Raw genomic sequence first — 14,943 nt, 5'->3', positions numbered from 1 at the left:
AAAGTGCAGGAACTCCGTTCCCACGTGTTCCCGCAGGACTTAAACCCTGATTTTCAGTGATAAAAAAAAAAAGTGAAACAGCTGTATGCAGTTTGGAATAACTCACTCTATAATATTAGGTTTTATTTGCACTATACACCAGCATTCTGTATGTGCATCTGGCTTATAGGATGAAAAAGAATTAATTGAATGACTCCATCCACTATCCTGAAATGTGGGATAATCCTCTTATTTTTAGGGTGTATAATGGAACAAGACATGTGAATACCTTCTGTTCTAAAAAATGATTTACTGTGCTAGCAGATTTTGCAAGAATCACATTAGGAATTTATCTAAATTATGTTATTTGACTGTTACCAAGGTAACTGAGCAATGAGAGGTTTAGGGTTCCTCAGGTATGACAGACTTGGCTGCTATTCAAACTCTCAGAACTTCACTATAAAGTATCTATCTATCTATCTATCTATCTATCTATCTATCTATCTATCTATCTATCTATCTATCTATCTATCTATCTATCTATCTATCTATCTAAAAGAGAGAGAGATGGAACTTAATACACAAATGGAACATGGTTACTACAGAGTGCCTGTTTAACCTCTTCACCCTCTTTTATGGCATATTGCTACCTAAAATTAAAGAATCATGTAACAGATATATGGCAGCTGCCATTGCCAACTTGGTTCTTGACAGTACACATTCCTTTAATTATTTGTCAGTCACAGATTCATAAAAAGCATGTGCTTATTGGTTGTCTGAACCCATCACTGGTTGCATACTTGTTCTAGACCAGGGATTTGCAATTAGCGGACCTCCAGCTGTTGCCAAACTACAAGTCCCATGAGGCATAGCAAGACTCTGACAGCATCAAGCATGACACCCAGAGGCATGATGGGACTTGTAGTTTGGCAACAGCTGGAGGTCAGCTAATTGCATATCCCTGCTCTAGACCATGGTTCATTAAGCAGAAAAACTAGGATGAGAATGTGAGGCTACGGCAGTATGCTGAGCCTGCATGGGATAGAGCAGAGGGAGAAGTGGGCTGCCGCGCTCTGGGGTAGTAACAGCCTCTGATTGGTCAGCTGCGGCAGCCCCCTTCTCTGATAGGTCCGTTCGCGTGAGGTAAAACCCGCACTGGACGAGCCTATATAAGGGAGAGGCTGAGGCGATTTGCTCAGTCACATCTCCTGACAAGCAGCATCGCCCGCCTCTCCCTCTCTCTCAGGATGAAGCGCGCTGTGCAGGACAGCCGTGAGGAGCTCTTATGTAGACTCCTAGAGAAGGCTGAGAGCAGGGGAGGTGAAGAGTGGCTGAAGCGTTGCCTGTCTGAGGAGAGTGGCTCTGTTTTATCTGTCAGCCCAGCTGCAGTACCAGAGATGAGCGTGGGCGCCCCCAGGAAACAGCCTGGAAGAAAAAAGAAATGTAAGACCAATAATTTAGCTCCTCAAGCTGAGGGAGCTGCAACAAGAGGTGCTTCTTGCCAGCAAGGGAGCAGCGCTGCCTCTTCCCCCCCTCCTGGGGACTTGGGTGAGCATGTTTTACCTGAAGTTGTTTTCAGTAATGTTAACCAGTTATCTGCATTTTCTAGTCTAATTGAATCTTTGTCTGTCATTGTGCAGCAGTTCAAAGGTATACATGATGCGGATTTTACCTCACAAAATGTAAATATGTATGTGCAACCAGGTGAGAGTCTGAGTACTCAGGCATGCACAGTAAGTCAGAGTGCACAGGAGACTGGTGCTGGAAATAGCGATAATGCTATTGATATGGAGGAGGTTGGTGTGGTGTGGCATGAGGCTGGTCATCCCTCTCTGCTAAATAAGGATGTTACTGTCAGATCGAGTGTGAGGTGTCCTGCTGTTAATAATACTTTACCCCTCAGATCCTCGGCTGCTATGGTCAGCGAGTCTTCCTTTAAGGAACCCCTCCCTTGCAGTTTATCCCCGCTGGGTTTTCATCTGTCTAAGTCAGTCAAAGAAAAAATTTGGAGGGGTGAATATCTCGATATATTATCACTTCTCCCTGCTTCTAAGGAGTTTTTGGCTAAATCTGACAGGCAGTCCAGCGAAAGAACAGAGGAAGATAGGAGGAGAGCGGTTCCTAAGACATTTCAAAACTGGCTGCAAGCGTTCTGTATCTATTCAGCAGTTATGGGAGAACGCTTCCCGGGGAAGTGCTCAGGTTTATTCCAACACCTGGATATTATTGCGGAGGCCTTTCGCCACTTTGGCGGCTCCGCATGGTTCTCATATGACGAGAATTTCCGTCAAAAACTAGCTGTGCACCCATCGCTGCATTGGGGGGCTAAGGACGTTGCTTTATGGTTAAACCTTATGCTGCCACCTAGGCCCCAGTTCACCCCTCGCCCCGCTTCAAATGGTCAGAGTCCAGTCAGGAAGGGTGTATGCTTTGCATTCAATGAGGTTCAATGTAAATTCTTATTGAATTGTAGATACAAACATGAGTGTTCTTATTGTGGCGGTACTCACGCGGCGAGCAGATGTTTTCGTAAAGCTGCCGCTAGTTCCTCTCATTCAGGACCCAAGGACACACATGGGAAAGGCCCCGACTCCGGTGAGCCTGGCAAGAATGCGCCCATGGCTCGAGCGCTATCCAGACCACAGGATGGCGGCTCTGCTAACTGAAGGTTTTGCCAATGGTTTCTTAGTGCCATCCTTTACTGGTTCAGGGTGTACACCAGTTAAAAATTTACTATCGGTATCCATGCACTCTAACTTAGTGCTTGAGAAAATTTGCAAAGAATTGTCTGAGGGTAGGGTGGCTGGCCCCTTTAATGACCCGCCATTCTCTAATTTCCGGTTGTCCCCTTTGGGCATCGTACCCAAGAAAGAGCTGGGTGCGTTCAGACTGATCCACCACCTATCTTACCCACCGCATTCGTCACTCAATGACGAAGTTGCCTCTGTGGAGGCTCCAGTCTGCTACGCCTCATTTGATGAGGCTTTGTGTCTTTTGAGGCAAGCAGGGCAAGGGGCTGTGCTAGCAAAGGCTGATATTAAGTCGGCTTTCCGCCTTCTTCCCGTGCATCCACAAGGCTTCAATTCTTTGGGTTTTCAATTTTTGAATAAATATTATTTTGATAAATGCATGCCAATGGGGTTTTCTATGTCATGCTTTTATTTCGAGGCTTTTTCCTCCTTCTTACATTGGGTCGTGTCAGTCGTTATCCCTCAAGGCCTTATCCTACATTATCTAGATGACTTCTTGTTTTTAGGTCCCCGGGGGTCATCAGTGTGTATGGAAGCTTTACAGGTTTTCTTTGACGTTTGTCATGACTTTGGCGTGCCTCTGGCCCAGGAGAAAACAGTTTTTCCCACGACAGTTATTGAATTTTTGGGGATCACGGTTGACTCCGAGCGAATGGAATTCAGATTGCCACAACAGAAGATACATAAAATGAAGTCTATGATTGCAACCTTTCTTGTCAGTAAGAAGGTGTGCTTAAAGGAGGCACAATCTTTGCTGGGTCTTTTTGCTTTTGCAGCCAGAGTCATCCCTATGGCGAGGGTATTTTCGCGCAGGTTCTCGTTAGCCATAAAAGGTATGGTGAACCCTTACGCTCATTTCCGAATTTCAAAAAGCATCAAGGATGATCTAAGAATTTGGGATGCTTTTTTAAATGAGTTTAATGGTTCCTCGGCCTGGCAAATGGACTTTATTAATAGTTCTCAGTTGGAATTCTTCACCGATGCAGCTGGCTCTGCTGGGTTCGGGGCTTTCTTGGATGGGCGCTGGTGCGCCCAGTCCTGGCACCCTGATTGGCTCCAGAAGGAGATACTTCAAAATCTAGTTCTGTTGGAGCTCTTTCCAGTGATTGTGTCGGTGGTTGTGTGGGAAGACATCTTTAGGAATCGTAGAATCTTAGTTCATACGGATAATAAAGGTGTCTTTTTTGCCATCAATACTCTGTCCTCTAAGTCTGATCCCGTTCTGAGGTTATTGCGTTTCCTTGTACTTCATTGTATGAACTGTAATATATGGTTGAGAGCTGAGCATATTGCAGGTAAAGAAAATAACATAGCAGATTCTTTATCTCGTTCACAGTTCAAGAGATTCCGAGAGTTGGCGCCATCAGCGGATCAACATGGCACCCCTTGCCCAGACTTCCTCTGGGGCTTAATTTGGGAATAATATTCCGGAATCTCAAGGCTTCAGTAGCGGAAAACACCTGGAGGGATTATAGGCTTTCATGGCACAAATGGTGCTCTTTCTGTCAACCATTGGGTTTGGATCCACTAGATGTGTCTTCTTACGTGGCTTTGTCTTTTTTGTCCTTTCTCATTCAGTCTAATCTGTCCCCGGCTTCCATAGGTAAAATATTGGCTGGAGTTTCTTTTTTCCTTAAGTTTGCAGGCCTTCCTGCTCTTACCTCTTTCTTTCAGGTCACTCAGGTTTTGAAGGGCCTCAAAAAGTCTAGGCCCTCTTTAGATAATAGGCGTCCCATATCTATCCCCATTTTGATCGATCTTCTTCAGATCCTTCAAGATGTCTGCTCATCCAATTTCGAATCTTTGCTTTTTAAGGCTGCTTTCTCTATAGCATTCTTTGGAGCCCTTCGGTTAGGTGAGTTTACTGCAGCAAATAGAAACGCTTTTTCATTTCTCCGTTTTTCTCATGTTCAGTTTGACGTCGGTTCTGTCCGTCTGTTTTTGTCCAGATCAAAGTCCTCTCAGGTTGGCCAGTGGTTTTCTTTATCCAGTTCTCCTAATGAGGCTATCTGTCCCGTGTTTCATGTTCGTAATTATCTTTTGGTCAGACCATTGAGTAACGATTCCTTTTTTATTCATGAAGACTTGTCCTCTCTAACTAGGTACCAGTTCTCAGCTGTTTTGGCCTCCTGTTTGAAGCGCTTGAATTTATCTGGGTACCAATTTTCTTCCCATTCTTTCCGAATTGGCGCTGCCACCACAGCTGATTCTATAGGTTTTTCAGAGAGTAAGGTTAAAAAAGTGGGCAGGTGGGGCAGCAATAGATATAAGTTATATGTTCGTCCCAGTCTTCTAACTTTATGATTCTCTTTCAGATTTATCCAGGAATATCGCTTGGGTCATAGGTCACTCCTACGTGTTCTGGGCTTACAAGCACTCCGGATCCAGATCATACTCTGCTAACCTGGGGCTTGATCCTGATTTATTTTTAATTTTATGGTCAGGTGTTAGAGGTATGCGGTGGCGCAATTTAAAAGACCACCTAGCTTATTTGTCTTCTGTCTGGCCTCAACCCCAAGTGATAGTTATCCACGTGGGGGCTAATGACTTGGGTAAATTCAACACATGGGACTTGTTATGTGAAATGAAAAGGGATCTCTATTCCATAACTCAAATGTTCCCAGGTTCAGTGTTAGTATATTCTGAGATGGTTCCCAGGCTGTTATGGTCGCCGCACGGCACCCTTTTCTACGTGGATAGAATCCGCAGACGGCTAAATAGGACGATTCATAGTTTTATGCCTTCAATTGGTGGCTCTTCCTTTCGTCATTCCGAGTTAGAGGGTTTTTTGCCTGGGTTGTTTCGGGTTGACCAAATTCATCTGTCAGGCATTGGCCTGGACATTTTTAATATGGGTATCCAGTCCATGATCGAATCAGCCACGGTGGTGGGGGGGCCTCGGCCAACAGCTTCGCGGTTGGCCCCGGCCGGTGGGGAGTAGTCGTCCAGCTTTTGCTGGATGGACAGAAATTAATTTGATTTTTAAGTTTTAAGTTTAGCCAATTTGGCCTTTTGTAATTTAATTTATTTATTTATTGAGAACATTTTTGTAACCCCGCCCCCACATTTTATGGATGACACCGTGGCCAATTTTACCAAAGTTAAATAAAAATGTTGTATCAAATTGTTGTTTGGTCTCCTTATTCAATACCTCTGTACTAGCCCATGTGAGGCTACGGCAGTATGCTGAGCCTGCATGGGATAGAGCAGAGGGAGAAGTGGGCTGCCGCGCTCTGGGGTAGTAACAGCCTCTGATTGGTCAGCTGCGGCAGCCCCCTTCTCTGATAGGTCCGTTCGCGTGAGGTAAAACCCGCACTGGACGAGCCTATATAAGGGAGAGGCTGAGGCGATTTGCTCAGTCACATCTCCTGACAAGCAGCATCGCCCGCCCGCCCACCCTTACCTGTCAGTTTGTCATAATAAGTCATGGGGTCGTCTGTATGGGGGGAGTAGTCGTCCAGCTTTTGCTGGATGGACAGAAATTAATTTGATTTTAAAGTTTTAAGTTTAGCCAATTTGGCCTTTTGTAATTTAATTTATTTATTGAGAAAATTTTTGTAACCCCGCCCCCACATTTTATGGATGACACCGTGGCCAATTTTACCAAAGGTAAATAAAAATGTTGTATCAAATTGTTGTTTGGTCTCCTTATTCAATACCTCTGTACTAGCCCATGGGAAACCAAAGCTTGTTTCTTCAAAACACTGGTCAGAAAAGGCAAGTTCTCACATTTCAATCCCAAGATATTGCCTTAAATTTTTTTACTAAAATCAATAGATGCATTCTTTAAGATGTGCAAAAGAAACAAAAAAAATAAATAAAATAAAAAAAACTACAGAAATCTGAAAAAGATCAGGTGTCCATTGGCCAGGATAAGCTTTACACCTCTACTATTACAGAGGATGATACGACCTTTGTAGCTCAAGAAGTCTGACTTCTCATCTCACTTCTAAGAAACTGGTAAATATGTAGGAACCATGTACTCTGAACCTTATGAAGTATTGTTGCTGAGCATTTGTCTCCTTAGGGTCATTGTTTCAAAACAAGCCAATAGTCATCAGAAGCCCCATGCTGATTTCGGAGATAAAAGCTAGGTAGTCATCATGCCTGAGCTATGCAATGTTTATTCCCCTGACCTTAATTCTACAGTTTTAGATATGATCGCACACAAATAGAAAATAGTTATTCGAAGAGTTACTGCTTCCTAAGAGCCCACAAAGATGAATTTCTTTCACACTCAACTTAACATTGGGATCACTAAATCTGTCAGAATCCTAATTGGGCATTTTTTTACTTACTGTAGACATATAAGTTGGGGTTAGCTTTGAAAACAAAGTAGCGAATAAAGACTATTACAGTGAAATTCATCTTGGCAGTACATCACTGACATATTATTTCTGACTTTTAATAATTATAAAATGAAGAGAAGATGAAAACGTGGTATTAAATGCAGATAATCAAGTACGAAGTTTAGGAAAACCCCATATTTGTTCTGGAATAAAATGTTAAGATAGCAGACAAAAGATAAACATGTACAGTAGATGTGCATATTACTGTATATCTTAATATTACTGCCCTGTGCAATCGTGCTTGTGAAGGCTATGAAATTTATGTCTTGACCTTGGGGCACTATGATGAGGCTGATATTGTTTTGCCAATATGTATTGGAAAATCACCACTATTGATCATCAATTGATTGCCATCTATGTTAATATTGGCAGGACCTGTAACTTACTACATGAATTATGAGGATCCATGATAGACCCATGCATTGGCATTTATGTTTCAGTAAAAAGTCTGAGGTACTGAAACTTACTGTAAATGATTGGGGTCAGCAGCTTAGTAACAACGATTCTTTGATTAAAGAAAACTTTAATACATTGGACTCTTTGCATTTGCTTATATGTTTAACCACTTAAGGACCGCCTCCTGCACATATATACGTCGGCAGAATGGCACGGCTGGGCACAAGCACGTACCTGTACATCCTCTTTAAGTGCCCAGCCGTGGGTCGCAGGCTCGCGCCGCGACCCAGTCCGAAGCTCCGTGACCTGATCGCCGCTGGAGTCCCGCGATCGGTCCCCAGAGCTGAAGAACGAGGAGAGCTGTGTGTAAACACAGTTTCCCCGTTCTTCACTGTGACGCTGTCATTGATCGTGTGTTCCCTGATATAGGGAAGCACGATCAATGACGTCACACATCCAGCCCCACCCCCCTACAGTTAGAAACACATATGAGGTCACGCTTAACCCCTTCAGCACCCCCTAGTGGTTAACTCCCAAACTGCAATTGTCATTTTCACAGTAAACAATGCATTTTTATAGCATTTTTTGCTGTGAAAATGACAATTGTCCCAAAAATGTGTCAAAATTGTCCGATGTGTCCACCATAATGTCGCGGTCATGAAAAAAATCGCTGATCGCCGCCATTAGTAGAAAAAAAAAATTAATAAAAATGCAATAAAACTATCCCCTATTTTGTAAACACAATACATTTTGCACAAACCAATCAATAAACGCTTATTGCGATTCTTTTTACCAAAAATAGGCAGAAGAATACGTATCGGCCTAAAACGGAGGAAAAACATACGTTTTTTTATATATTTTTTGGGGGATATTTATTATAGCAAAAGGGAAAAAATAGATTTTTTTTCAAAATTGTCACTCTATTTTTGTTTATAGCGCAAAAAAATTTAAACCGCAGAGGTGATCAAATACCACCAAAATAAAGCTCTATTCGTGGGAAAAAAAGGACGCCAATTTTTTTTTTTGAGCCACGTCGCACGACTGCGCAATTGTCAGTTAAATCGACGCAGTGCCGAATCGCAAAAACTGGCCAGGTCCTTTACCTGCATTTTGGTCCGGGTCTTAAGTGGTTAAAGTGGTTTTAGAGCCTGGACATTTTTCCCTAATGTATAACCTGCATATAGGTAAACCATGTCCCAGTGTTTGTATCCCTCCCTCACACCCCTTGATACTTTACTAAGTCCCATCTTGATCCAGTGCTGTGCCTGTCTGCAGCAGCTCTTTTCTCTCTCTTCTCACAGAAGACTAGGCAGCAGGCAGAACTATCGGCTTCCTCCTGTGAGGAGAGTGTAGGGGGGCAGAGCCTAGATATGCTGTGTGTATCTATAGTGATCACAGGATACCCTGACTGCTCACAGCAGCCAGGTACCTAGAGCTGTGACACAGTCATGGGATTGCTTGGGCCTGCTTCCTATGGTGGCGCATTGGGAAGAGAAAGAGCCTACAGGAGGTTCGGAGCCACTCTGTGCAATATCATTGCACAGAGCAAGTATAACATGTTTGCTTTTAGAGAAAGAAATTTCAAGCTTTACAACTGTTTAATCACTTAAGCCCCAGAAGGTTTTACCCCCTTTATGACAGGCCATTTTTTTTTCAATTTGGCACGGTGTTGCTTTAAAGTGGAGTTCCAGGATTTTTTTATGTTTATTAAAAGTCAGAAGCTACAAAAAGTGTAGCTTCTGACTTTTAATAGACACTTACCTGTTCCACGGTCTAGCGATGCGGCCTGCTGGAGCGTCGCTCCTCTCTCACCCCTCCTCTCCGCCGGTGCCTCCATTGCCACTCTGGGCACCCGGCCGTGACAGTTTAGTTTTCAGCTTCACGGCCGAGCACGCGCTGCGCTCCTGGAGTGGACAGGCGATCCCCTGGGACCTGTCACGTGTCTCAGGAGATTGCCTAGAGGGAGGGGCCGCCTAGGTGGAGAGGAGGAGTTGCCTAGGTGGAGAGGAAGAGTTGCCTAGGTGGCCCGTGGGCGAAAGAGGAAGTGGGACACTCCTAACGAAGCCCCCACTCCCCCCCAAAAAAATTACATGCCAAATGTGCTTAAAGCAGAAGTTCCACTTTTGGGTGTAACTCTGCTTTAACTAACAACTGCGTGGTTGTGCGATGCTGTACACCAAATAAAGTTGATGTCCTTTTTTCCCACAAATAGAGCTTTTTTTTGGTTGTAATTGACACCACTGCAGTTTTTTTTGCGCTATAAAAAAAAAATATTTTTTTTACTTTCTGCTATAAAACAAAAAAAAAAAATGTCATCATCAGTTTAGGCCAATATGTATCCTGATACATGCTTTTGGTAAAAAAAATCCCATTAAGTGTATATTGATTGGTTTGTGCAAAAGTCATAGCATCTACAAACTATGGGATATATTTACGCAATTGAATTTTTTTTTTTACTAGTAATGGCGGCGTTCAGCAATTTTTAGCGTAACCGACATTGCGGCGGACAAATCTGACACGAAGTAACACTTTTTGGGGACCAGTGACACCAATACAGTGATCAGTGCTAAAAGAATGCACTGCCACTGTACAAATGACACTGGCAGGGAAGGGGTTAACAGGGGCAATCAACGGGTTAAATGTGTCCCTAGGGGGTACTTTCAACTGTGGGGGATGTGCTTTGACTAAAGAAAAACAGATCTGTGGAGGAAAACAGATCTGCGTTTCTAGCAGAAACACAAGCTCTCCATTTTTCCCTCTTGCAGAATGGGGTCCTGCCTTGTGTTCATAGGCAGACTGCTGTTCTGCCTCTCAGAATGATTGGCAGGTTGCGGCAGACATCACATCCGCTGGACCCACTGATTGGCTCCTGCTGTGTCCATTCACAGCAGGTGCACGTTGCAGGCAGCGCGCCCCAGACCCCTTGCCCGAAATCACGTACAGGTACGTGATTTCACGCAGGAGGGCCACCCTGCCAAAGTATAACCGCATGGGGCGGTCCATAAGTGGTTAAATATAAAAAAAAAACTTATAATATGGACAATATTTACATATTTTACACTTTTTTGTTTTTTACTAAAGACTAATAGACTGGTCACTATTTTCCCCAGAGCTTAGTGAAGGAGGTGAAGCTTTTCTGACTTTCATCATCCAATCACGTGTAAGCAAAAATTCAGTATTTTTTTATTTACCATTCACATGATTGAGTAATTGAAATTTCACTACATTCACTATGATCTAGGGTAAATTTTTATCCTTAAAATTCAACCCCAATGTGACAATAATGCTCTGCTATGAAATGTCTTCATGCAATAAAATGCACAAATAACTGAAGAGCTATTAAGTGAATGTGTTTGAATGTTGTATTCTATACATTACCAACTAAATAACAGGTTGCAGAAGCACCTATTCTGCCAATGTTGCAGACAATCATAATACAACATCTATGTTCACTAAAAAAGAAAGAAGAAAACACCCACACAAAGTAGTATTTTGTCCAAAAGAAAAGTAATGGATTGTATTTTTATAGTGAGAACAAAATAAAACAACTTAACGGGGCCATTAAACATCTTTACAGCACAGTTTTAAAATAACTATCTGAGGAAAGATTCGCAGTCAAATACATTTGACGAGTTTGCGACAAAGTAATTGCAAACAAAGCTGCATTATTCACAAATGCCTAGATCCGGGCAAGTTTCAGAGTAAATTATCACTCTATGGCGACAGTGGAAAAAAAAACTTGCAAACAAAAAATTCAACAGAGATGCCAAGTTTACTTCGTTTTTTTTTTATATCTTTATTTCAAATATATTTTAGTTGTTTATCTTAAACACAGGGCAAGCTCTGTTCTTCAGAAAATTGTTAGTTCACAGTGCTTTTTAGTAAAGACTGGATCACGTACAGGTACACAATATGACATGCAGTTTATACTGAAATGACAACGTACATTTACAGAAACTAATCTTACCATTCCATCAGATACCTCACAGCAGTTTTCTTGAGCCGCCTGTTTTGGACTGCAGTAAATTGTTATTCGCTGGAGTTCAATCTAAGATAGAAAATAATAAATGGAAATCAAAAATGTCATCACACTAAAAGGGAAGACTGTGGATCTAATTGCATTTCTGAATAGCATACAGAAGACTGATCTGTAGAACTATGCATGGATCCTGTATTCTAGTGACATAGCATATGAGGTTTGCCTGTAAAAAAATATATACATTTTACAGGGGAGCCTGTTTCAATGGCCGACAGCTTTGGATAATTGTTTTTATTTTTTACATTTGGTAGAGTGAGCAAGGGTCAAATCCTCTGCCAGTTTTTTTCTATTGTTAAGCGCAATCTTTAAAATTATTGTTTTTAAAGATTTCTAGTGCGACAATCATACAGAAGGTGCCCGTATCGTATTGCCCATATTAAATTGGTCACCTTGTATAAGCCTAATGCAACACAGTCCAAGAACTGTTATTTTACCTATTGCCTGATGGAGACCCCGATCAGTGTGACACTTTCAGTCAGGTATAAGGATATTCTGTGAATATATTACAATTGATGGGAATAGACTTTGGCGTTGACAAATGATGCAAACAAGAGTTGTATAGCTGTTTATTTGTGTAATGGTTAGAAGGCAAGATAGTCCCTCTTTGGTCAGTTATCAGAAAATAGTAAACTGGAAATGGCTTTTAAAACACATGGGCCAGTTTAATATCTTGCTGCTTCTGGCTCTATAAACACTACTTATCATAAGCAACATTTTAAACTGCTTAGACAATCAACATGTACACTTTTTTTTTTCCATGTCACTGAGAATTATGCCCACCATAATATAAGTTACATATTAGAATGACATGCACTTGATATAGAAGGATGTGTATAAATGCAATATCATGCAAAGGAATGCGGCTTTGATGCATGCCAGTTCATTTAGCTATAGAAAAGCAGATAATTCTTCAAGCATAGTTGACCAACTGAAGTACCACCTTCTATTATATTAGCAAAACCCTTTTTCAATGTGATATTAGTATCTGGATAAATGTATAGGTCTACAAAGAAAGATTTCCTTGTCTGAAGAGGACGATCATTGAAGCATTGCACTAGAAGCATAGACTCCACAGAATTACTCCACAAATTTAATGACTAAGTGCTTGAACGGTTGTTTGTTCAAATGTATAGATCTTTTCATGTGAGCCAGGTTAAAATATGTCGCTTTAGTAAGCTTGCAGCACTTGTACCAGATGATCAGACCTTAAACTGAAAATTAGAGGTCAATATTCACTTTGGTAAGTTGCCAATGTGAAGGAAAACCTCATAAACTCCATATGGCTTCTACTATCTCCAGAGAGAAAGCAATACTACTTCCAGCTCATGGGTAGATGTAAATAAGTGCATAAAGTGAGAATAACCCTTTATAAACTTTATTTACATAATGTTATAAAACATAACAATCCTGACATACCTTTTGACATTCCATCACAATGTGTCAAAAACCAGTCACATAAAACATGCCTCATTGCAAGTAAATGGCAAAAGCTATTCAAAAGTCAGTCATGTTTATAAAGGACGATTCTAACACTGTGTAAGCGATTATCCTTTACACGTACTTAAGTGCTGGAAGGAGTATTGTTTTCTCCCTGGAGATGGTCGTAGACATACGGAGTTGATGAGGTTTCCTCCACACGGGCAATTTACCAAAGTGCATATTGACCTTTATGATGCAGTCTCAGCATTGATCATCATGTAAGTTTACTTTTTTTTTTTTTACAATTGATGACAAACAAGCATTCTGTGCACAAGGGTGAAATAGTGGCACAAGCACTCTAAGACTACCAATGTATATTTCTCTGCATGTGTACATGTATCCAATATGGCAAGCAGCTACTGCCATTGTATATTTTTCCCTTTCACAGAAAATTAGAAAGCCCATATTATGAACATTTGTAGAGATATAACAGGTGGGTTACTGATGGAGTAGAATTTAAGACGTTAGTGTCGCTCCATTAAATTGTTAAAATTTTGAACAACTAGAATTTGTATACTACAATATTTTAATCTTCATTTATGGGAAGAGATACACTTCCATGCATATCTGTAGGTCTCAAATTTTCTCTGGATAACACATTGTATTGTTTTGTCATATTTTATTTAAGGAATCACTCTACTGTAACCCTCAAACCATTTTCCTGTGCCCAAAGTTGGCAAATCAGTTTATTTCTGTATATGGAAACCAGGGGTGCCAAACTTTTTCTAACTGTTCTTCAAAGGTCATTTACTACTGCCATTAGTTTCTCTAATGCACAGTACTGTGCACGCTCTGTTAATCAGAGATAATTGCTGACCAATGTGTATTGTTAGTCTGTCGCTTTTATGCCAAGTAAGTCTGTATCAACTTACAGAAGACCTAACAGGGCATTTTAACACAGTGTCTAAGAACATTAACCTACATGTTCATATTCTATGTTCATTACTTAGTGGTTTTGACACAAATTTGTCATATATATGTCCACCACATATAAGCAAAATCAAACTTTGTTGAGCATCTACAAAATATTAGACAATAGATTAGTGTATATATACTTTTCAATGCTGACAGTAGCATATACTGTAGCTATACTAAACTATTAACTAGCATCACTACATGCTGACATTTATGCTACCTTAATGTTCTTGGCTAGGTCAAAGTAAGATATATACACACACATTTTCAGTCATAAAAAAGTCAGTAATAAAAAATGTAAAAATTAAATAGAATTAAAGAGGGAAAGAAAACACACACTTTAGTCTAGTTATTATCTTTTGTTCAGTCATTGTGATTATGCTTTATTCCCTCTTTACATCAGTTGAAGATTTCATTCTGTCTTAGGTTTTGGATTTATTTTCACACTTGCTTTTTCACAAGTCATAACAAAAAACAAATATCTAAAAAAAATATTGAAAAAGGGAATGAAATGAGACCTTAATTTATAATAATCTCCCATTAACCACAAAGTAAATTATAGGTGTATAAGGGAATCAAAAACTAAAGTAGGAGATGCCTACTTGTCAGGATGAACATACATGAGTATACTGGCACTTTAGTGGGTGCACCAAGGTAAAGACAGGGATGAGTGTAATACCTTAACCACTTCAGCCCCAGAAGATATGGCTGCTCAATGACCAGACCATTTTTTGTGATACGGCACTACGTCGCTTTGACAATTGCGCCCCAAAAAAATTGACGTCCTTTTCCCCCCACAAATAGAGCTTTCTTTTGGTGGTATTTGATCACCTTTGCAGGGTTTTTTGCACTATAAACAAAAAAAAAAAAAAGAGCGACCATTTTGAAAAAATACAAAATATCTTACTTTTTGATATAGTAAAAATCCTAATTTAAAAAATAAATAAAACATTGTTTCCATAGTTTAGGCCGATTTGTATTCACATATTCTTGGTAAAAAAAAAAAATGCAATAAGCATATATTGATTGGTTTATG

The 14,943-nt window shown here is 40.7% G+C and overlaps 1 protein-coding gene across 1 annotated transcript in view; it reads right to left on the bottom strand.

Annotated features, from left to right (window-relative positions):
• Positions 1-14,943, bottom strand: part of LOC120937015 (collagen alpha-1(XIX) chain-like) — a 343,287-nt gene that overhangs the window by 106,866 nt on the left and 221,478 nt on the right. The window contains exon 7 of the mRNA XM_040349912.1: positions 11,442-11,522. Within this exon, the coding sequence (XP_040205846.1) occupies positions 11,442-11,522 (81 nt within the window). The remainder of the gene's footprint in view (positions 1-11,441; positions 11,523-14,943) is intronic.

The sequence above is a fragment of the Rana temporaria genome, chromosome 4 (genome assembly GCF_905171775.1).
Source record: "Rana temporaria chromosome 4, aRanTem1.1, whole genome shotgun sequence".
Taxonomy (NCBI): domain Eukaryota; kingdom Metazoa; phylum Chordata; class Amphibia; order Anura; family Ranidae; genus Rana; species Rana temporaria.
Note: the sequence above shows the minus strand (reverse complement) of the source record. Positions and strands in the feature narration are given on the sequence as shown.